Consider the following 23,680-nt stretch of genomic DNA (forward strand, 5'->3'; position numbering starts at 1 on the left):
AATAAGTCCTTTGTAGATATTTAAGTCCTTTGCAGATATTCTTATGTGTATTCCTAAAAACAAAAACAAATACAAAGGGGCTTCCCTGGTGGTGCAGCAGTTAAGAATCTGCCTGCCAATGCAGGGGACACGGGTTCGATGCCTGATCCGGGAAGATCCCACATGCCGCAGAGCAACTAAGCCCGTGCACCACAGCTACTGAGCCTGTGCTCTAGAGCCCACGAGCCACAACTACTGAGCCCGCGTGCCACAACTACTGAAGCCCGCAAGCCTAGAGCCCATGCTCTGCAACAAGAGAAGCCACTGCAATAAGCCTGCGTGCCGCAACGAAGAGTAGCCCCTGCTCGCCGCAACTGGAGAAAGCCCGTGCACAACAACAAAGACCCAATGCAGCCAAAAATAAATAAATAAATAAATAAATTTATTTAACAAATACAAAACATTTTTTGTAAAATACTGTTATAGCTACTTAGAGAACCTAGTAATCATATTATGAATTAACACGCAGGAATTCTAGATCATCTAGGTAAACCTGTATTGTAATTTAGGGATTCTGCAAGATTGCTGACAGAAGTGTTCATTCAAGATTTTGCTTAAGCAATTATAGCAACTAAGGGCTAGGGAATGCACTAGTTTGAGGAACATCCTGTTCCTCATTTGAACAGTTATAATTATTAGGAAATTCTTCCTTAGAATAAGCTGGAATCTATCAACCTATCACTTCCACTCGTTAATAAAACTGATATAATGCTTAGCATGTGTCAGGCACTCATTTAATCCTCACAGCAACCTATGATGTTGGTAGTGTTATCATTATCATCATAATCCCCATTTTACAGTTAAGGAAGAAGACACAGAAGAATTACCCAAGTTCGTGTGCCTGGTTAAGTGGTAATACCAGGATCTGAACCCATCCAATCTGTTTCCAAAGTCCATGCTTTCAAATTCTACATTAAACCACCTAATTCTGTCCTCTGGAAAAAACAAAATAGAGCCTTTCAAGGACAGGTCCTTAGCTATATGAATAATATAGATACTAAATATTTTAATATAACTACTTTCTTTTCTTTTCTCTAGATTAAAGCCTTAATTCCTATACTTGCCCAAGGTAGTAAGTTGCCCTGAACCCTTCACCATTTTGCTTCTTGGGGATACATCATTTTGACAATGTCCTTAAAAGGTGATGGTCTTCAAATTTTTGATATCTTAAAATACACAGGTGTCTCTTGCTTGCCATTTCTTCTTTTTAGTCTAAATACAGGAATTTACATCTATCTTTGTTAAAAATAAAGGTTGTTGGAGAGTGAAATGATTAAGAGCATGGACTGTGCAGAGTTCCTGGGCTTGAATCCAGGCTCTACCACTAACTAGCTGTGTGACTTTGATCTTGGGAGAAAAAGTCATTTAGCCTCTCTGGGGCTGAATACCCTCACCTGTAAAATGGTGATAATAACTGTACCTGCCTCCTAAGGTTGCTGTGAGGATTAGAATTAATATCTGTCAAGCACACAAAACAGTGCCTTGCATATAGTAAATGCCACATAAATGTTAGCTATTATTGGGCTTCCCTGGTGACACAATGGTTAAGAGTCTGCCTGCCAATGCAAGGGACACGGGTTCAAGCCCTGGCCTGGGAAGATCCCACATGCCTCAGAGCAGCTAAGCCTGTGCACCACAACTACTGAGCCTGAGCTCTAGAGCTCGCAAGCCACAACTACTAAGCCCACGTGCCACAACTACGGAAGCCTGTGTGCCTACAGCCCGAGCTCCGCAACAAGAGAAGCCATGACAATGAGAAGCCCGCGCACCGCAACGAAGAGTAGCCCCCACTCACCGCAACTAAAGAAAGCCCGTGCACAGCAATGAAGACCCAACACAGCCAAAAATAAATAAATAAATAAAATTATTTTATTTTAAATGTTAGCTATTATTGATTGAACGCAAACTATTAAGATAATTTAGCCTTTATTCTCCCATGGAGGGACTGTATTAACTACTTTTATGGCATTATGTTACTTTAAAAAATTAATAAACACTACTTTTATGCTTTGTCTTTGGATGTTGAAAAGGACTAAATACTGACAGTAAATCCCATGGCATGGCATGGAAGGTTTTCCTTAAGTCTGACACTGGTCTTTTATTTTTTTAATTTTAATTTATTTTTATTTTTTATTTTTTGGCCACACTGCACACCTGGCAGGATCTTAGTTCCCCCGACCAGGGATTGAACCCACACCCTCAGCAGTGAAAGTGTGGAGTCCTAACCACTGGACCGCCAGGGGATTCCCACTGATCTTTTATTTAAAGTTATATTGAGGGACTTCCCTGGTGGTCCAGTGGTTAAGAATCTGCCTTCCCATGCAGGGCACTCAGGTTCAATCCCTGGTGGGGGACCTAAGATCCCAACGTGCTGCGGGGCAATTAAGCCCTTGGGCCACACACAACTAGAGAGCCTGCGTTCTGCAGCTACAGAGCCCACACGCTCTGGAGCCGGCTGCCACAACTAGAGAGAAGCCAGCGCTCCGCAACGAAGAGCCCATGCGCCGCAACAAAAAAAGATCCCGCATGCCACAGCTAAGACCTGACCCAGCGAAAGATTTAAATAAATAAATAAATAAATAAATAAATAGTTATACTGAGGTATAATTCAAATGTCATATATAATTCCTCCATTTGATATGTACCATTCAATGGCTTTTAGTATAGTCACAAATTTATATATCCATCAACACGATTTTAGAACATTTCATTAATACAAAAAAAGAAACCTCACACCTCTTAGCTATCACTCCCTAATCTCCCATTCCTCCAGGCCCTGGAATCATACAGTATTTGTCCTTTTGTGATTGGCTTTTTTTTTTTTTTTTTTTTTTTTTTTTATGGCTGTGTTGGGTCTTCGTTTCTGTGCGAGGGCTTTCTCTAGTTGCGGCGAGCCGGGGCCACTCTTCATCGCGGTGCGCGGGCCTCTCACTGTCGAGGCCTCTTGTTGCGGAGCACAGGCTCCAGAGGCGCAGGCTCAGTAATTGTAGCTCACGGGCCTAGTTGCTCCGCGGCATGTGGGATCCTCCCAGACACGGGCTCGAACCCGTGTCCCCTGCATTGGCAGGCAGATTCTCAACCACTGCGCCACCAGGGAAGCCTGTGATTGGCTTCTTTTACTTAGCGTAATATCTTTAGGGTTCATCCATGTTGTAGCATGTGTCAAAATTTCCTTCCATCTTAAGGCTGAATGATATATCACTGTATGTATATACCACATTTTGGTTTTCCATTCATGTGTCAGTGGACGTTTAGGTTGCTTCCACCTTTGGCTATTGTGAACAGTGCTGCTATGAACATAGGTATACAAATACCTCTTTAAGACCCTACTCTCCCAGACCAGCTGAGGCAGCAGCCAGAGCACGCCCCTCCTCCCCCTCCTCCTCCTCCTCCTCCTCCTCCTCCCCCCCCCCTCCGGAGGTGCCCCCTTGCCTTCCCGCCAGCCCCTATTGTTCCGCCCCGGCCTCCCGCCCTTCCCCTTCCCGCCGGCTCCTTTTTTCCCCTCAGTCGTCTCTCGCCTGCAGTTTTTGGCTTTCACCCCCACCAGTGACCAAAGACTTGACCACTTAGAGTCCAGCTCCTCAGAACACTGCTCGACATGGACACCGGTGTGAATGAAGGTGAATTAAATGTCACTCTCACCATCCGACTACTTATGCATGGAAAGGAAGTTGGCAGTATCATCGGGAAAGAAAGAAGAATCAGTTAGGAAGATGCACGAGGAGAGTGGTGCACGTATCAACAACTCAGGAGGGAATTGTCCTGAGAGGATTATCACTTTGGCTGGACCCACTAATGCCATCTTCAAAGCCTTTGTTATGATCATTGACAAACTGGAAGAGGACATCAGCAGCTCTATGACCAATAGCACAGCTGCCAGTAGACCCCCAGTCACCCTGAGGCTGGTGGTCCCTGCTGGTCAGTGTAGCTCTCATTGGGAAAGGTGGTTGCAAGATCAAGGAAATAGGAGAGAGTACAGGGGTTCAGGTCCAGGTGGCAGGGGAAATGCTCCCCAGCTCGACTGAGCAGGCCATCACTCTTGCTGGCATTCCACAATCCATCACTGAGGGTGTAAAACAGATCTGCGTGGTCATGTTGGAGACTCTCTCCCAGCCCCGCCCCCCCCCCCCCCCCGCAAAGGTTGTGACCATCCCATACTGGCCCAAGCCTCCAGTTCTCCAGTGCGAGCTCCCCACACCATCCCGTTCATGTGCCTCAACGCAGACCTAGAGGGACCGCCTCTAGAGGCCTATACCATTCAAGGACAATATGCCATTCCACAGCCAGATGTGACCAAGCTCCACCAGTTGGCAATGCAACAGTCTCATTTTCCCATGATGCATGCAACACCGGATTCAGTGGTTTGGATGCATCTGCTCACACTACTTTTCATGAACTCACAGTTCCCAACGATTTGATTAGCTGCATAATCGGGCATCAAGGCGCCAAAATCAATGAGATCTGTCAGATATCTGGGGTGCAGATCAAAATTGGGAACCCAGTGGAAGGATCTACTGATAAGCAGGTTACCATCACTGGATCTGCTGCTAGCATTAGCCTGGCTCAATATCTAATAAATGTCAGGCTTTCCTTGGAGACAGATGGCATGGGGAGCATCTAGAACAAAGCAGATTCATCCATAATCCCTTTCTGCTGTGCACCACTACCCATGATCCATCTGAGTAGTTTCTGAACAGTCAGCAATTCCAGGTTTTAAATAGTTTGTAAATTTTCAGTTTCTATACACTTTATCATCCACTTGTGATTTTTTAATTAAAGCATTTTAATTCCTTTCTCTGTTCAGCTGCTAATGCTGAGATCCATATTTAGTTTTATAAGCTTCTCCTTGTTTTTTGTTTTTTGTGTTTTTTTGGCTCATGAACTTTTTGTTTGTCACGAAAATGTGAGTGGAATATTAATACATTTCAGTTTAGTTCTGTAATGACAGGAATTTTTCAAAAAAAGTTAAAAGATGGACTGGAGCTTTTTCTTTGTGAATAGAAACTGGACGCTACAGTGATTAAAAAAAAAAAAAAAGACCCTGCTTTCAATTCTTTTGGGTGTATACTCAAAAGTGGAATTTCTGGATCATATGGTAATTCTATTTTTAATTTTTTGAGGAACAGCCGTACTGTTTTCCACAGTGGCTCTACCATCTTACATTCCCAGCAACAGTGCCCAAGCGTTGCATAATTGGGTTGTCTTTTTATTGTTGAGATGTAATTTATAAAATGTAGGTACAAGTCCCTTATCAGGATATGATTTGCAAGTATTTTCTCCCACTCTATAGATTATCTTTTCACTTTCTTGAACAACAAAAGTTAAAAAAATTTTTTTCATGCCACGTGGCACGTGGGATCTTTGTTCTCTGACCATGGATCGAACCCATGCCCCCTGCAGTGGAAGTGCAGAGTCTTAACCACTGGACCACCAGGGAAGTCCCAAAAGTTTTAAATTTTGATGATGTCCAGTTTACCTATTTTTTATTTTGTTGATTGTGCTTTTGGTATCATATTTAAGAAACGACTGCCTAACCCAAGGTCATGAAGATTTATGCCTATGTTTTCTTCTATAAGTTTTGTAACTTTAGCTCTTACATTTAAGTCCTTCATACATTTTTTAAAGTCGTTTGATGTTTGTTGTTGTTGTTGTTTGCATATGGTGTGAGGTAGGGGTCCAACTTCATTCATTTGCATAAGGATATCCAATTGTCCCAGTTGTATCAAAAGACTACTGTTTTCCCCCACCAGTTTGCTTTGGCATCCTTGTCAAAGTTCAGCTGACCATAATTGTGAGGATTTATTTCTAGACTCATGATTCTAGTCCATTGCTCTATGGACTAGAGCATGAGGCGGTCTATCCTCATGCCTTGATTACTGTAGCTTTGTAGTAAGTAAATTTTGAAATTGGGAAGTGTGATTCCAATTCTGTCCCTCTTTTTCAAGACTGCTGATACTGATCTTTTAGCTTTTTGGTGTATGGTTATTCAACTACCATCCTCAAACACATCAACTGTAATCCAACCCAATTTTCTCCATCTTAACCGTATGAATACTATGAGAGACCCAGTCATATGTTTTGCTGAAAACAACACTCTAGGGAACTTCCCTGGTGGTGCAGTGGTTAAGAATCTGCCTGCCAATGCAGGGGACACGGGTTCAAGCCCTGGTCCAGGAAGATCCCACCTGCCGCGGAGCAACTAAGCCCGTGTGCCACAACTACTGAGCCTGTGCTCTAGAGCCCGTGCGCCACAACTACTGAAGCCCACGTGCTTAGAGCCCATGCTCTGCAACAAGAGAAGCCACCGCAATGAGAAGCCCGCGCACTGCAATGAAGAGTAGCCCCCGCTCGCCACAACTAGAGAAAGATTGTGCACAGCAAGAGAGACCCAACACAGCCAAAAATAAATAAATAAATTTATTTTTAAAAAAAAGCTGGACTTCCCTGGTGGTGCAGTGGTTAAGAATCCGCCTGCCAGTGCAGGGGACATGGGTTCAAGGCCTGGTCCAGGAAGATCCCATATGCCGCGGAACAAATAAGCCTGTGCACCACAACTACTGAGCCCGTGTGCCACAACTACTGAAGCCCGTGTGCCTAGAGCCTGTGCTCTGCAACAAGAGAAGCCACTGCAATGAGAAGCCCGTGCACCGCAAGGAAGAGTAGCCCCCACTCGCTGCAACTAGAGAAAGCCCGCGCTCAGCAACAGAGACCCAATGCAGCCAAAAATAAGTAAATGAATAAATAAATTTTTAAAAAAGCAACACTCAACACTCTGCCTATTTCATTGATCTGACACACAAATTTAATAAAACTTTGAAATAAGTGAGAGGAATTTTGCGTACTTAACTCTTTGCCAAAAACATCAGCATCCTGGTGATCATCAAATTCTTTTCCATGTCTTCACAACCATGTAATGACTCATTCTAAGATTCTGCTGGGGAATAATGTCAAACAAATGAGTGGATCATTTCTGAAATCTGCCCTTTTCCCCTTTTGCAAACTTTGCTAGTATCTGCCTCTTTCTGTTCTCTAACCATCTCGCAATATCTATGATGTCTCTGTGATTACGAAGCTACCAGAATTGCCCCTAATTTCATGGGCACAGAGGAGGAGCTCACAGAATGCAGAGTCATGTTTTACAAACACGGATTGTATGCTATCCCAGGTTTGTGATTCGGCTCCACATCTGCCAGGAGGTAGGAGGCAGCACAAAATCATTTAAAGTACAGCATGTGCATTCTGCTAAAGTTGAAAGTTTTTATACAGAGATTGAGTCTGTTCTGAGAAAATGTTTCATCAAATAATGAGGGTCTCCATGGCAGCCTTCTCCCCAGAGATATCCTGCAGAGGATAATTTAATAACAGCTAGAAATCTGCTATTCCCAAGTTGACAGAGAAAAGATAACACCTACCCCCAAGAAATATAGTGTCATAGAGAATAATGCTTTTTCTCTCCACAGCCCATAAGGTTGTTTGCAGATATGTCTCTAAGCCATGCCACCACTTGAAGTCACTATCAACCATTTCTTTTTACAAAATGACAAGGAAAAAGATGTGGAAAAGGAAAAGGAAAAACCAGGCAGGAATTACTGAGATCGACCAGGACAAATAGTATTGAGTTACACAGATCTAGGTGCAGCCTGAATTACATGTAATAACATTTAATTTTTTAGTATTATCAGGGATGTTTCACTTAACTAAACTTCTATTTTATTGAAGCTTAAACTTATAAGCACCAGCACATTTTAGACCTTTTCTTGATGACTTGAGGTCTTTTCTATAAACACATGTTGTTGAAATGCCATCAGGTTTAATGAACTGCTTAGGATTATCTGGTCTACACTAGAATGCCTACTGAGTTACTTGGTTTTTCATATTGTCTCCTCCTTTGTCAGCTGCCCTTCTTGGTTATCAGCATACCAGTTTCTAGTAGTGCCTGTTAATTTAACTACTTCCAATTTGTTATGGGCTGGATGACCATATCACCAGGTTTATTAGAATTTATCAGATTTGTTTCTAAAGAATATCTGTGTGTGTGTGTGTGTTTTAGGGAATACGAGATTTTCTTGTGAATAAAACACAAACTCTGGTTAATGGTGCTTGATATCTACTGTGGTAGCCCAGAGACCTTCTTTGATCAATTCTTATTTCTCCAGCCACATTCAGGTACTAGATATAACAATTCACCTACCTGCTTCAGTTCTTGAATAGACTGCAAAGTGTGGTGGGAAGTGTCAGGACCATGCCTCCAAACAAACAGCCTTCCTAGTTCTGATGAGAGATCAGAACCTAGTGCTTAGAGACTTAAGAGCTTAGAGAAGAAAACTGAGTCTTGGCATCTCAAGACAATGTCCTTGATCAGCTTATACCTTAGGTAAAGATGTCAGGCCAGTTACTTACTCCAACAGCACTGAGTCCTAACCACTGGACTGCCAGGGAATTCCCTACTTACTCCATCTTAAAAGACACGAGACTCTTCATTGCTATCTGCTCCCTCTCAGACCTGTGAGGAAACAGCCTGCAGTACCTCACAAACTTACCGGGTAAATCTCTCATCACTGCTTGGCATAGAGGAAAAGAAAATGAAAATCTCTAAACTGGAGTTTCTATTAAACTAGATGTTAAATGGTCTGTACTGGCAAATACCAGCCATCTTCAGTTTGAATCACTTGTTGACTCAAAGCTCAGCCAAAGGAATGTGAATTTAGGGAATTTCAGTCCGGTAATGATGACTTCCTTCCAAGCAATTCTGCTTTCAGTGTTTGGGGAACAGGATAAATACCTGGCTTGTAGCATAAGAAATCCAGTATGTAAAGACAGTCCTCCATGAGGTGTCTCTACAGTAAATACCTGCTCTAAATCCCAATCAAGACAACCTATTCTAATAGTGTTTTAAATACAAAATTTGACAAGATTCTATAATCAATTTGAAAAAATAGGTGACCATGAAGAACATTCTAAAAAGAATACTGAAGGTAAAAGAGAGTAATTTGATTGCTTCCGGCATTCTCTTGAAGCCTATCAAAAGCTGTGAGTAAATGCCTAAAGTTTGCTCTAGTAATCCCACTCCCACAAAATTTTTTCAAAGAAAAAAGTTATATGCAAAAAGGCATTCATTGTACCATTATTTTATAACATAAAATTGGAAACAATAAGCAAATAAGGTAATGGGACTTCCCTGGTGGTCCAGTGGTTAAGACTCTGTGCTTCCACCGCAGGGGGACGTGGGTTTGATCTCTGGTCGGGGAAGATCCCGCATGCCACATAAGGTAATGGTTAAGTAAATATTACATCAAGTTGGTAAAATATTATGTAACCGTTGATACAAACAAGGAAGAACAGTTAACATGGGGAAATATTACAATATGTTCATTTCTAAAAGCTGTTATCATCTCATGTTATGTTTCATTTACTTTAGAAATATGTAATGCATGGGTAGACCAGAAGGGAGCAAGGGAAATAAAATTAGTTAAGGGGATTCTCTTCAAACTGCAGGTAATGTTGTAATGTTCTTAAAATTTTTTTTTTACAGTATCAATGAATGTCTTATTTTAGTCACAGACTGGTATACCTATGGCCATGGTCAGTAACATTAAGCTTTCTCCAAAACTGACAGCATGGTCACTCCATCTATTTGTCACTTTCTCCAAATCCTAAAATTACGCTCAAAATGAAGCAAAGCTGAAACAGTGCAAGTCATTTTGAATGGACTTCTGAGGCAGAGGGACTGGAAAAGAAGAGGGTATTGTGTTAGAATTTATAGGATGACTCTAGCTATTACTCTTTTGAGTCTTGTGGCGTGACACTAAACCTTAAAATAAGAAGAGATATTCATACCCTACATAGCAGACTGAAACTTGAAGATGTGAAAAGCCATGTAACAATAGCTGGGTACAATATGTCACTGAGACTGTACGTACATGAGGGGGTAGACAACTTATTAACAAGCAATAGACAGATACCCTATTTTAGACCTCTTCTACATTTAAGGAGTCAGAGTCAAGAACAGAAATGGAATCCTACCTGGAGCAAGTGGGCAGTGGCTAAGGCTGTCAAAGCCATGCCCAGAGCCAAATAGTGCTGGCCCCTAGATGAACGCTCCCACCTCTTATGTCCAGGCAGCAGCAGATATAAAAGCCGATAGAAGCTCATGTCATGTTCCAATTACGTTCAAATAAAGGCATTTGATAGCACAGACATAAACCCGAGTAAGGGAGACACACTGTGATTTCAAACTTGAAGAAGGGGACTGAGTTATGTAAAATTCTTGTAAAACACAGGGACAAAAATCACCCAAGTTATTTTGTTTTAACCACAAGTATTTATCGATGGATCAAAGAATACAATTTTAATGGAACAATAAGGCACAACTGTGGATTAAAACAGTTTGCTATACAGCCAAAAGGAGCAAAAAGCCATAATCTTAGGAACTTTAAATATGCAGGTCAAGGAGCCTCTGAAGTACCTCTCTAACAGACTAGTGTCAGACAATTCTTCCCTTTTATACAATTCCTATATTACATCACTTGATCACAAAGTCAGACTGATACTTCACCAAGAATTCCTCAGTCATTTATACTTGAGTCATCCAGCCTGGCCACTCTTCTCTTTCTTCTCCACTCTTCCTAATCCCTTTGCAGTGTTTTTTTTTTTTTTTTTTTTTTAAAGTAATTCCCTTCCTAAAGTATTGTGTATACATCTTGGATAGCCTTCCAAAGCAAGGAAACAGCAAGCAAGCAATGAGTCAGAGAAAATCAGCCAAGGACAGATGTATGGATGAAGAGACTCATAAAGACAGATGTTAGGATAATAACAGCCTGATTCAATGAGGTCTATACTAAGCTGACTTAGGCAGAGAAGTTGCTCTGGTTCATGCAAAGGCCTATAATGCCACCTCAGGTCGTGCCACCAGTGCCAGAGCCCTTGTTCCTAAGGGATTAGCAGTGGTCTAAGAGAGGAGCTAGGATGTCATTGTAACCAGGCAGCTAATGATACGATACATTCAATGCTTTGGACCTGTAGTAGGAGCTGACTATGGCTTCCAGCAGTAACATGTGCCAGGTGTAAAATTCATAGAGAATTTTGTGCAAAACCTCAAGACACTGAGGACAATCTTTAAATCTTGTGGACTGGGATAAGTTAGGCACTTATCTTTCTACTTGGAAATGTGAAGTGAAAAACATTCCAGGGCACACAGCACTGAGGCATAAACCATGCTGCAGAGGTGGGAATACTTTTAGGGTGCCCAGTCTCCTTGTTCAAGCAGCCATGAGAAAACACCGCTGACAAGCATATTGTCAGAGCGGCTATTCTGGTGGTGACAGCATCCTCAAACTAAGCAAGCCTGCAGGCATATGGCTAATTTGTGGAGAGTCAACACTGTACTGACAGGAGCAGCCACGTAGGTATGTATGTTGAGAATCGGAGGCCAGAGGTAGAGCGACCTGGGCAAGCCACCCAGAAGACTTGTCTCTATAACCCTTATCTTTCAAGAACATCTCCAACAAACAGCCCTTTGGTGACAGAGCAGAGGGGACCAAGAGACGGTCAAGACATTCTTCTGAGAGAAGTATTGACTGAAAAGCTCCTGAAGAGGCAACACCCCAAAGACCCATTTAAGAGTAAAAGTAGATTAAAAACTGCCAGACCACTGAACTATACTGCCAAGTCAGAAATACATTTAACAGGCATAGCTTGGGGTGCCAAGTAGAACAGAGGGGACTGAAGCTTAATAAAAAGCAGGGACCCTGAAAGATTAAGTGAATGGTAGATTGGGTGAAAGAGAAGTAGGAAGCAAAGGACGTATAAAAAAAGGATGAAGGAGCATGCCAGAGCCAAGCTGGGGGGAAGGCAGCATGGCTACGGTCCACATCCAGTCAGAGAGCTTTGCTGGCTGGTTCTTGGCATGAATCCCTCTCACTTCTCAGACTGGATGGACACGTGGCATTCAGCAGCAGAACAGGGGGAGATGATATTTAGAAATGGAGATATCCAGCGAATGATACTGAACAGAATTAGACGGGGTGTACCATTCTGTAATGCCCTGTTTATACACCAAAGGCAGGTTTGTGTTGATGGAACATATTTGGGGTTGTCATGCAACAGCAGTAGTACTTTGGGAGAAGGGGAATGATGGGATGGAGGTGGGGCTGGTGGACAGGAGGACTTTCAAGTTCCAGTTCTTAAATACTAGAAAGCAAGGAACAGTTTGGTCTCAGTCCTTTAGTGAAGAAATCGGATGCTCATTTTTTGTTCTACGTCCACCTTCTCCAAAACCTGTTAAAAAAAAACAAAACCCAACGACAGTTATGAAGGTCACAACAGGAGATACTGTCTCAAGCTCTTATGTGAATAATGTTTTTCTCCCTCCCTCCTGTGTAGTAGGATTTAACTTTTTCAAACCAAGAGGTAAGTGACTGACCTTAACAAATTCTGTGAAAGATATGGCGCTGTCCCCATCCTGATCAGCCTCCTGGATGGTCCTGTCTGCGATGCTGCCCAGCTGCTCATCTGAGATATTCACTCCGACCATCATGCGTAGCACCTGCAGGACCAAGAGCCAGGAATTACTGGAGACTTGGGGGTGAGGAGGGCTCTTTTACTAAAATTAAAGATAAGAGCCACCCCCACCCTCTTTTCCTTTGATGTCCTAAAATATAACAGCCAAAAAGCTGAAACCCTTATCTTCTCATCTAGGCCATTCTAGACAATGATGTGAACAGAACTCTCTGGCAAGGTCACTGAATAGGAAGGCAAAGCCTCACTTCAGGGAGAGTCCTTTGCATTTTGGTCCTCTCCATTCTTCCTGCCCAGAATGTAGATATGATGCTTAGTGGTACAGCAGCCATCCTGGGACCGTGAGGTGAAAGTCAAATGTGCTACGGATGCCAGAGCAAGAAGAAGCCTGGCTCCTGGAAATCATTTAGGTACTGTACCAACCTGGACAATCTATCCTCAGGCTTCTTGTTGCATGAGGCAAACTAGTCCCTTATAGGTTTAAGTCAGTTTGGTAGGGCTTTCTGGAATCTCACTCGAATGCAGTCCTCTTTGAGGCAGTGCATTAGCCCAGCTATTCCTAAAGTATGGTCAAGAAACATAAAGATCCTTGAAGAGTTAAATACTAAATCCCCCCTTTTAGAAAAATGACAAGCACATTTAAAGGGTTGCGAGAACTGTGGAAAAAAAGAGAATTAAACACTGTTTCTCCAAATTTGTTCTCAGACGTAACAAAGAGATTGCCTGCTCCCCACTTATTCTGCTAACATCTTTAGGGTGTGAATATACATTGAAAACTGCTACCTTAAGCAAAACAAGCAACTCTAATGACATGGCTCTTAGACAATATGAAATGGGGAACAGGGTGCTTTTATGATGCCTTGCGTTGCCCTAGTCAACCAGCTCTGTCTTCAACAGGTTAAGAGCTGAGCTTTACCCCAGGAAAGCAAGGCCTTCTAGCCCAGCTGTTCACAGGACTCCCTTTCCCCTATTCCTTTACATCCTTCCCCACTCTCTTGAAATAGATTTTTCAAAGTATATTATAGGATTTTCTGAAAAGAAAAAAAGAGCTGAAATATTGATTTGTATCAAGATTGTTCCCTCCACCCCCGACCCACAAATCAATTCTTGAAAATCAGAAGTTGTACATTTGGGTAGAAATGTATACAAATTGAAGGATAAATAAAAAGTGGCAATGCTAACAAAAATATTAAACGGCCAAGTCATTTGCCATCTTCCCTGACTGTGTGTGGCCAACTAGACGAATCCGTCCTCAAACAGCAGCTTCTTCAGGTCCCAGTCTAATTATTCTCTGAAGTGTTTTATTTTTAGAATTATAGAACTGAATTGTGCGTGTGTGCTGTGTGTATACAGTGGGGTGGAGACAGGAGTGGTGGTGTCTTAAAAATCACTCATCCAGTCTGTCAATGAGGACATAAAGGTCCAAAAGTGCCTGGACACAGGTCCCAAAAGCCAGTGGCCTGAGCCCCCTGCCCAGGCCTCCACACCCTGCCAATGCTCTTTCCACCTCTCCATGGTGTCACTTTTGGTTCCAGTCAGAAGTTTATTAGCAAATGGAACTTTTATTATTACTATTTTTTTAATGTGTGGTGAGGTTTTTTTGTATATACCCTTTATCAGTTTAAGAAAGCTCCCGTCTCTATTTTTCTAAGACTTTTAAAAAAAATCATGAATCGGTGGGGGTGATAAATTGGGAGATTGGGATTGACATATACACACTACTATATATAAAATAGATAACTAATAAGGACCTACTGTACAGCACAGGGAACTCTAGTCAATACTCCATAATGACCTATACGGGAAAAGAGTCTAAAAAAGAGTGGGCCTATGTGTATGTATAACTGATTCACTTTGCTGTACAGCAGAAACTAACACAACATTGCAAATCAACTGTACTCCAATAAAAATTTAAAAATTAAAAAAAAAAGTCAACATTGCTACCTTAAAAAAAATCATGAATGGATGATGAATTTTATTAAAATTCTATGGAAAAGATCATTCAACTTTTCTTCTTTAATCTGTTAACGTGGAGAAATACTACTGATTGGTTTTCTAATTTGAATTCTTTGAATTCCTGGTATAAAGCCACCTTGGCTATAATATAGTATCCTTTTTATATATTGCTGGATTCAACGTATTGATATTTTGTTTTGGATTTTTACATCTATGTGAGTGAAAGAGACTGCGCTGTAATTTTCTTACTACAGTCCTTACAAGGTTTTCACGTCCAAGTTATGCTAGCCTCATAAAATGAGTATAGCAACTATCTTTATTGAAGTATAATTGATATACAGTAAAATGTACGCATTTAAAATGTACAATCTGATAAGTTCTGACATATGTTCACACTTGTAAAACCATCACCCCAATCAAGATAATAAACATATCCATCACCCCCAAAAGTTCAACCAGAAATTTTATTTTCTTATCTTATCCTATCTTATCTTATCTTATGCTGTGCCTCGAAGCGTGTGGGAGGGATCTTAGTTCCCCGACCAGGGATTGAACCCAGGCCCTCAGCAATGACAGCTTGGAGTCCTAACCACTGGACCGCCAGGGAATTCCCCAACCAAAACTTTTTATAAAAATCATAATAGGGAAATATGACCACTCAGCCTTTCCTTATGACAAACTTAGCACAAACTTTTTTTTTGCTGCACAGAGCGGCATGCGGGATCTTAGTTCCCTGACCAGGGATTGAACCTGAGCCCCCTACAGTGGAAGTGCAGAATCTTAACCACTGGACCGCCAGGGAAGTCCCAAGAACAAACTTTTTAATATCCACTGAATAATTAAGAACTACATATTACCAAATGTTTTAGAAATGCCAGTGTCTAGAAAAGTAAACTTTGGTAAAATGTTCAAATCCTCTTCTTGGTAGGATAAAATTAGTTCTCTGACACCTCAACAATCCTTGAGCACATTTGTCCTAAAGTCATTTCAGGCCTGAGGAACACTCTAGTCACTGACTGGCACTCTGGCCACATGATCTCCTCCTCACTCCCTGCCGCAGGCTTTTTTATCCTAATAATAGAAAACAAATCAACCTTCCACTCCAAAAAATATCTTTCTGGCAGCTAGATTTGGGCCAGAGGATAAAAACATGCAACTATAGAGCGATTGCCTCTATTTTTTCTCTTCAGAACTCAGAAGCCCAGATGTAGCAATTTTAAATAAATTAAATTCTTCTTGCTGAAGAAAGATGTCCCCGGGGCTTCCCTGGTGGCACAGTGGTTAAGAATCCGCCTGCCAATGCAGAGGACACGGGTTCCAGCCCTGGTCTGGGAAGATCCCACATGCCACGGAGCAGCTGAGCCCGTGCGCCACAACTACTGAAGCCCGCGCACCTAGAGAAGCCATCGCAGTGAGGAGCCCACGCACCACAACAAAGAGTAGCCCCCGCTCGCTGCAACTAGAGAAAACCCACGCACAGCAACAAAGACCCAACACAGCCAAAAATAAATAAATAAATTTATAAAAAAAAAAAAAAGAAAGATGTCCCCAGTTCAAAACCAAAGGACACTATCATTGACCTGCAGACTGTTTTGGTTTTTACTCAGACACAGAAATGTAGGAGTACCCTGGGTTGGTCCTTAACCTCAACTTAGAAGACTTCTCAAGGCAATGAGTTGAGACTTACTTCAGGGTGAGTAGAAACCACTTTACTTTTTAGTTTTATCTTGAAATAGAGAAATCTCCCCATGGAAATTCCTGAATGTGTTAGTCCCCTAGGGTCCTCAAGATTCATAAATATTTTTTAAAATACCTTTAATTAATTAATTAGTTAACTTATTTATTTATTTCCGCACCGCGCAGCATGCAGGATCTTAGTTCCCTGATGAGGGATTGAACCTGTGTCCCTGCAGTGGAAGTGTGGATTCATTCATTCATTCATTCATTCATTCATTTATTTATTGCTGGCTGTGTTGGGTCTTCGTTTCTGTGCGAGGGCTTTCTCTAGTTGTGGCAAGTGGGGGCCACTCTTCATCACGGTGCGCGGGCCTCTCACTATTGCGGCCTCTCTTGTTGCGGAGCACAGGCTCCAGACGTGCAGGCTCAGCAATTGTGGCTCACGGGCCTAGTCGCTCCGCGGCATGTGGGATCTTCTCCGACCAGGGCTCGAACCTGTGTCCCCTGCATTGGCAGGCAGATTCTCAACCACTGTGCCACCAGGGAAGCCCTGGAAGTGTGGATTCTTAACCACTGGACCACCAGAAGTCCCTAAAGATTCATAAATATTAAAAAAAGAAAAGAAAAAAGGAGAATTTTCTCCCCACCTAAACTTGTATTTAGGGAAGGGGGAGCGGGGAGAAAGAGAACGGCAATGCTAATAGGATGAAATGCCAGTCACTGCTATTAGAACAGGGAATTATCTACGGGGAGCAACAAAGGCGAGTGAGTAGTGGCTCAGCTACATTGTCCCAGCAGCAGTTCCTTGACTCTTACATCAGGCCTAAGGACATACGAAACAGCAGCATTTACCTTCGTGTCATCAGAATTACCAATAAGCTGACAATAAATGAACTATCTGATCTAAACCATCTCACATAGTTTAGTGCCAGTCTGCACTTAGTTAGCTTTAGAATAGTGGAGACATCTGTGAGAACTCAAGGAGCCATTTCAAGTTTCCTCAGGTCATCCGCTCTGCTTTATATCTAGGACAGGACTCTGCATACAGCAGGTGTTAAATAAATGCTTACTCAAGGAAAGAACAATTCCTGCCCACGAGAATAAGTTATCCGTGTGCATGGGAGCTCTCCCACATACCTGTAACAGTTCATCACGGGATATCTTGTCATCTTTATCCAAGTCATACAGTCGAAAAGCAACTGGTAGGAAAAAACAAAAATTTAGTGGAAATTCAATAGTGTTTTGCCCCTTCTCAAGGAACTAAAATATATAAGGGACACCTGACAGAAAACTGACAATGAATTAATAGTTTTTCCAAGAGCAACTGCAATTACCTGTAGAGCTTTTAAAGACATTGTAACATTTAAGAAACTGGGATGCATCTCATAATTGATGGCATCTTAGCTTGGATGAAGTATGGCCCTTCATTGCACAAATCAAAAACTTAATAAGTCTAATGTCCTTTTTCTTAACTTAGAATGTTTAAAAAAAAAAAATCCAAAACCCGTAAGTGGCTCTGTCAGTTAGGCCGTCTCACACAGCCCAAGTCTACCGTGCCCCGCACTCAGGGGGAGCCAACAATAGGAGCCACAGAGGCAACCAAACGGCTGACTACACAAAGTATTACTCTGGAAAAATGACCACTTCGGCAAATTCATGTCAGATTTCAAATAATCCTCAACTACTTGGGAATCCTGAAGGTAAAGAACTTCAGTGTCAAATAGAAATGCCAAGAATTTGATGGTGTCCTGGCCTTCTCATGCTTCTCCCTCTTTAACAATAGATAAGTCTTTTAGAAACTAGGATATCTGACAGAGAGAATTCAGAAGAGCAAAAATCATTCAGAGAGTGCCATTTTCCTGAAGGGCCACCAAGTGAAAAGTGTGGTAACACTGGATGATTTTATAGGCACTGTGACAAATCACACTGAGGAAGTGACTACCTTATAATTATAGCTGAATATACTGTAGTTTTGAGGCTTTGAATCACTTCAAGTATGCCACTAAGATTTTTGGTTTTTAGTAGGTACTGCCAATATTAAAAGGCCCAAATCCAGCTTTAGAGTTATTAAGATATACAGATTTGGATCTGGTCCTTGGAACCCACAGCCTAGTAGAGGAAAGCAACACACACTATGCACTTTAATACAGTCCAAGTGCTATCATACATATGAAATACCAGGGAACAAAGCATATAGCAGATGTGCCTTTCTGGTTCAAGTAACATTTGAACAAGGTCTTGAAAGACAAACAGAAATCTGATGAAGGGTGGCATTCCAGGCAGAGCTAATTCTAGGTACAAGGGCAAGAGAACATGGATGAATATCTAAAAGTTTAAACATCACTCCTTGCCTCCACCGAAAGAAAAAAAAAGGAGGGGGGGGACGTGCTGAGTCCACTAAAAGTCTAAGTAAAACTTTTAGAAAAATCGAATTTACTTTTTGTAAGGCACAATATTAAAATTCTGGAAGGGGGAGTAACTAGGAGAGACTTGCTCTGATGTTTGTCTGTTTTCTTTAATTTGGTTAGTTGAGTAACTAACTTTATCAAATTTGAGACTTTATATGCTTAGGAGGTTTGGATTCCAAGGGGAAGGAGACAAGGATCATAAGTGTTCCTAAAGGAATGTGTGTTTAATATATTCCCAATTTGAAAAAGAATAGGTATATGTATATGTATAACTGAATCACTTTGCTGTACACCTGTACACTAACACAACATTGTAAATCAGCTATAGTCCAATATAAAATAAAAACAGATGAATGAAAAAATATATATATATTCCCCAAATTAAACACACATACACACATACACACACTCTTCTGCATATGCTGTCATCTTTCTAAAATACCATAAAATGTGTTATTTACTAAAGATTTTGCGATGGAAATCTGTTTGCTATATAACCCATAAATATCTGTTTCTGAATTTCTTAATTGGGGGGTAACTGTAATAAACACTTACATCCCTTTCTGCCAAAGTATTTACAAAAAGCTGAAAAGCTAATTTTTGAAACCTAACTGCCATGAACTGAATGTTTGTGTCTCCCCCAGAATTCCTATGTTGGAACCATAACTTATCCACAATGTGCTATTAGGAGGTGGAATCTTTGGGAAGTAATTAGGGTTAGATTAGGTCATGAGGGCAAGGCCCTCATGATAGGATTAATGCCCTTATAAAAAGAGGAGACAGGAGATCTCTTTATCCTTCTCTCTTTCCATTTCCACCTCCCTCCCCATGTGAGAATACAGCAAGAAGACTGTGAACCAGAAGGGGGGCCCCCACCAAGAACCCGACCATGTTGGCACCCTGATCTCAGAGTCCAGTCTCCGGAACTGTGAGAAATGTCTGCTTAAGTCACCCAGTCTATGGTATTCTGTTATAGCAGCCTGAGCAGACTAAGACACCAGCAGAGGGGTAACTAGAGCGATCACACGATAGGATCTTTTAGAAAAAACTACAGCAACAGTAGTTATTTCTTAACTGACTTGGATTCCTGTCACTCAGCTCTGGTCCTGAACCAGCAGAACCAGCATTTTCCCCGAGATAATGAATGGTCAGATGCCAAATGACTGAGCCATTCTGTTAGCTTCTCTCTCTTTCCTCTCCTCCTCTCCCTTTCCCCCCCGTGCTTAATCCAGGAGACTTGGACTCTCCTGTCTCCAGAGCTGTCATCTCTCATCTCCAGTCCCAGGGCTTTAAATGCCATCTAATGTTGATAACTCCCAAATGTGCATCTCAAGCTTGGACCCCTCATCTGAGCTCCTGATGTTGACGGCAGAGCAATACAGTACAGTGGTTAAGACTCTAACTCTAGTGAAGTAAGTCAGAAAGAGAAAAACAAATACCGTATGCTAACACATATATATGGAATCTAAGAAAAAAAAAAGAAGGTCATGAAGAACCTAGGGGTAAGATGGGAATAAAGACACAGACCTACTAGAGAATGGACTTGAGGATATGGGGAGGGGGAAGGGTAAGCTGAGAGGAAGTGAGAGAGTGGCATGGACATATATACACTACCAAACGTAAAATAGATAGCTAGTGGGAAGCAGCCGCATAGCACAGGGAGATCAGCTCGGTGCTTTGTGACCACCTAGAAGGGTGGGATAGGGAGGGCGGGAGGGAGGGAGATGCAAGAGGGAAGAGATATGGGAACATATGTATATGTGTAACTGATTCACTTTGTTATAAAGCAGAAACTAACACACCATTGTAAAGCAATTATACTCCAATAAAGATGTTAAAATAAATAAATAAAGACTCTAACTCTGCCGAGTCCTGCCTGACAGCTTACTAGCTATGTCTACGTGAGCAAGCTGCTTAATCTCTCTGTGCCTCAGTTGCCCAAGAGGTGCAAAATGAGAGTAACAGAATCCACCTCATAGGGTTGTGAGGACTGAATGAGTTAGTACACAAAAGGCACTTTAAACAGTGCCTGGCACACAGGAAGAGCTCAATCAGTGTCATCTACCTGCCGTCACCTCTCTGCCATCCTCTCCTACCACTCACTCCTTTCTTGATAATGCTTCTTTGTTCTCTGAACACCAAGCACTCATTTCTATCCAAGGACCTTTACACCAGTTGTCCCCTCTGCCTAGAGCGCTCTTCTGCTATTCTTGGCATGGTTGGCTCATTAGGTTTCAACTCCTCAGAGAGGCTTCCCTGACCACTCATTCTAAAGCCGTGACACCCTCCCCCATCACTTTCTCATCTTACCTTATTCATTTCCTTCACAGAACTTGCCACGATCATAAATCCTGTTTATTCACTTGTCTTTTTCCATGTAGTCTATCTCCCTTATTACATTGTAAGATCTCTGAAAGCAAAGACCTTATCTGGTTTATGCACCATTGTATCCTGGGCCTAAAATAGTGCCTGGCATACAGGAGTTGCTCAAACATTTGCTTAATGAAAGACCAAATGAATGATCTCAGTCAAACCTTTACATTTTAATCACGGTTACTTCTTTAAAAAAAAACAAAAAAACACTACAGTAAAATAAACATAAAATTTAAGTGTACAGTTGAGTACTTTCACACTGCTGTGTAACCATCACCACCATCCATCTCCAGAACTTCTTCATCTTCCCCAGTTGAAATTTTGACCCATTGATAACTCCCCATTTCCCCCTGCCTCTAGGCCCTGGCAACTTTCTATGAATTTGACTACTCTAGGAACCTCATAGAGGAGGAATCAAATAATATTCACCCTTTTGTGTCTGGCTCATTGTTATTTAGCATAAGTAAATTTTTCTATGTTGTAGCATGTGACAGAATTTCCTTTTTTAAGGCCGAATAATATTTCATTGTATGTATATACCACATTTTGTTTATCCATTCATGTTGACGGGCACTTGGGTTGCTCCCACCTTTTGGCTGTTGTGAATAATGCTGCTCAGTTTTTTCTTGGCTACTCTCCCAAACTCCACTTCAACAATATTCCTCATCGTCCAGATAAAATATCTTCATGCAGACTCCTTTCCCACATTACTCATTATGTGTTATAAAAAACTTAAACTATTTAAGAGGACAATTAGAACATCAAAAAGGAAGCTTACCATGCCCTGGAGCATTCTAAGATGGGTTGTACCTTCCACATCAGACTTTATAACCTCACTGACCTGAAGAGGAGAACAATAAGGGAACCATTCCTGGGAGACAAACAGAGCAGTAGTACTATGTGTGCTTGGGCCTGTGCCTACATAGGTACAGTTCAGCCTTGCTGATTGTCCTTGACATTCTTCCACTGCGGCATAAAAAAGAAATAGGACAAAGCATGTTCTCAGAGTCCTCGAAGAGACTATTCTCTGAGGAAGATGGACTATAAACAAATTTGCCTTAGCAGCAAATGTGTTGCTAGGTGTACGATGTTCAGTTGCTCTCAGTCTACAACAAGAAGCGCCGTCTTGCTGCTTCCACAGCTCTGTGGGAAATTCAGAGAAAACCAAAAACAGACAGAGAAGAAGACATCCAGGACTCCTCTGTAGCTCTGGTTTCACTGGTCTACTTACATGAATGTGATCCTAACATATAGGATGCAACAGAATTCTAATTCATGTTCAGCTTCCTATAAAAGTTGATCTGAAAGCCAAGACTAAAGTAATGGTAAAAACCATGCATAACTTGCACAGCACTTACTATTCTATCTCACCCTAAAGTCTGCCATTTCGGTGGCATTCAGGCCTTCTTCCTTCCTAAAAGAAGCTCATCCATGGCTTCAGGGGGCATTCTGTCTCTCTGTCTCTGTCTTTCTTTCCCCACTGTCAGATATGAATAGGGAAGCACATAGCCCAGCTGCCACTGAAAGCCACCATGTGACCATGAGGAGCCATGCCTTTGGATGAAACAGACCCGAAGGATGGCAGAGCAGAGCAATAGGAAAAACCTGGGTCCTTGACATCACAATCAACCCTGATGCTTGCCCCACCTCACTCGTAAAGTGAGATAATACATCTCCTTACTGTTGAAGTCAGCTGAGTCAGCTAAAGGCATCCTCACTGATACACTAAGTAACTACCAAATCCCCTAATGCTACCTGGAATATTTTCTTTAGGGTCAATGTGAATTAATGAATTTGCTTATCCATTCACTCATTGATGAACACTTGGGTTACTTTCTTGTTTTAGCTATTGTGAATAATGCCACCACGAATGTGGGTGTACAAATATCTCAAGACTTTGCATATACCCTTCACCCCAGCCTCTCCTTATGGTAGCATCTTGCATAACTATAACACACCATCAAAACCAGGAAACTGACAGTGGTACAATCCACAGAGTTTATTTGGATTTCACCATGTGTGTATGTGCATGTGTGTGTAGTTCTATGCAATTTTATCACCTATGTAGTTTCATGTAACCACCACCACATTCAAGATACAGAGCTGCTCCATAGCCACAGGGCTCCAATGTCACATCCTGTTATTTAGTGTATAATAAAGAAACACCTTTATTACTGTATCACAAAGTTGTTTTAACATTTTGTTAATTGTATTTCAATATAATTGGTTTCCTTTATAATCCTATGTATTTCATTTTATGCATTCACAAACATTGCGAGATGGGGTCGACAGGATTCACCAGACTGCCAAGGGAATTCGTGACTTGAAAAAAGTAGAGCCCAGGCTGTAGAGGGAATTCAGGTAACAGGTCTGTGTTACACCTGATAACCTTTAAAGCCTCCTCTAATCCTGGATTAGAAAAGCAAGCATAGTTTTGTAGAGCACAGAATGTTGTTTTTTTAATAAATTTATTTATTTATTTTTGGCCGCGTTGGGTCTTCGTTGCTGCACACAGGCTTTCTCTAGTTGTGGCGAGAGGGGGCTACTCTTCGTTGCGGTGTGCGGGCTCTAGGCACGCGGGCTCAGTAGTTGTGGCGCACGGGCTTAGTTGCTCTGCGGCATGTGGGATTTTCCCGGACCAGGGATCGAACCCATGTCCTGTGCATTAGCAGGCGGATTCTTAACCACTGCGCCACCAGGGAAGTCCCTAG

The 23,680-nt window shown here is 41.8% G+C and overlaps 1 protein-coding gene and 1 pseudogene across 1 annotated transcript in view; one reads left to right on the forward strand and one right to left on the reverse strand.

Moving 5' to 3' along the window:
* Positions 1 to 3,433: 3,433 nt before the first annotated feature.
* On the forward strand, positions 3,434 to 4,690 carry LOC118890424 (annotated as a pseudogene).
* Positions 4,691 to 10,340: 5,650 nt separating this feature from the next.
* The window catches only part of CHP1 (calcineurin like EF-hand protein 1), a 38,058-nt gene continuing 24,718 nt past the window's right edge, over positions 10,341 to 23,680 (reverse strand). The window contains exons 5-7 of the mRNA XM_036842758.1: positions 17,326 to 17,387; positions 12,461 to 12,583; positions 10,341 to 12,315 (exon numbers count right to left, since the gene is read on the reverse strand). Coding sequence (XP_036698653.1) covers positions 12,262 to 12,315; positions 12,461 to 12,583; positions 17,326 to 17,387 — 239 coding nt within the window. The 3' untranslated portion in view covers positions 10,341 to 12,261. The remainder of the gene's footprint in view (positions 12,316 to 12,460; positions 12,584 to 17,325; positions 17,388 to 23,680) is intronic.

Source organism: Balaenoptera musculus, chromosome 2 (genome assembly GCF_009873245.2).
Source record: "Balaenoptera musculus isolate JJ_BM4_2016_0621 chromosome 2, mBalMus1.pri.v3, whole genome shotgun sequence".
NCBI classification, from domain to species: domain Eukaryota; kingdom Metazoa; phylum Chordata; class Mammalia; order Artiodactyla; family Balaenopteridae; genus Balaenoptera; species Balaenoptera musculus.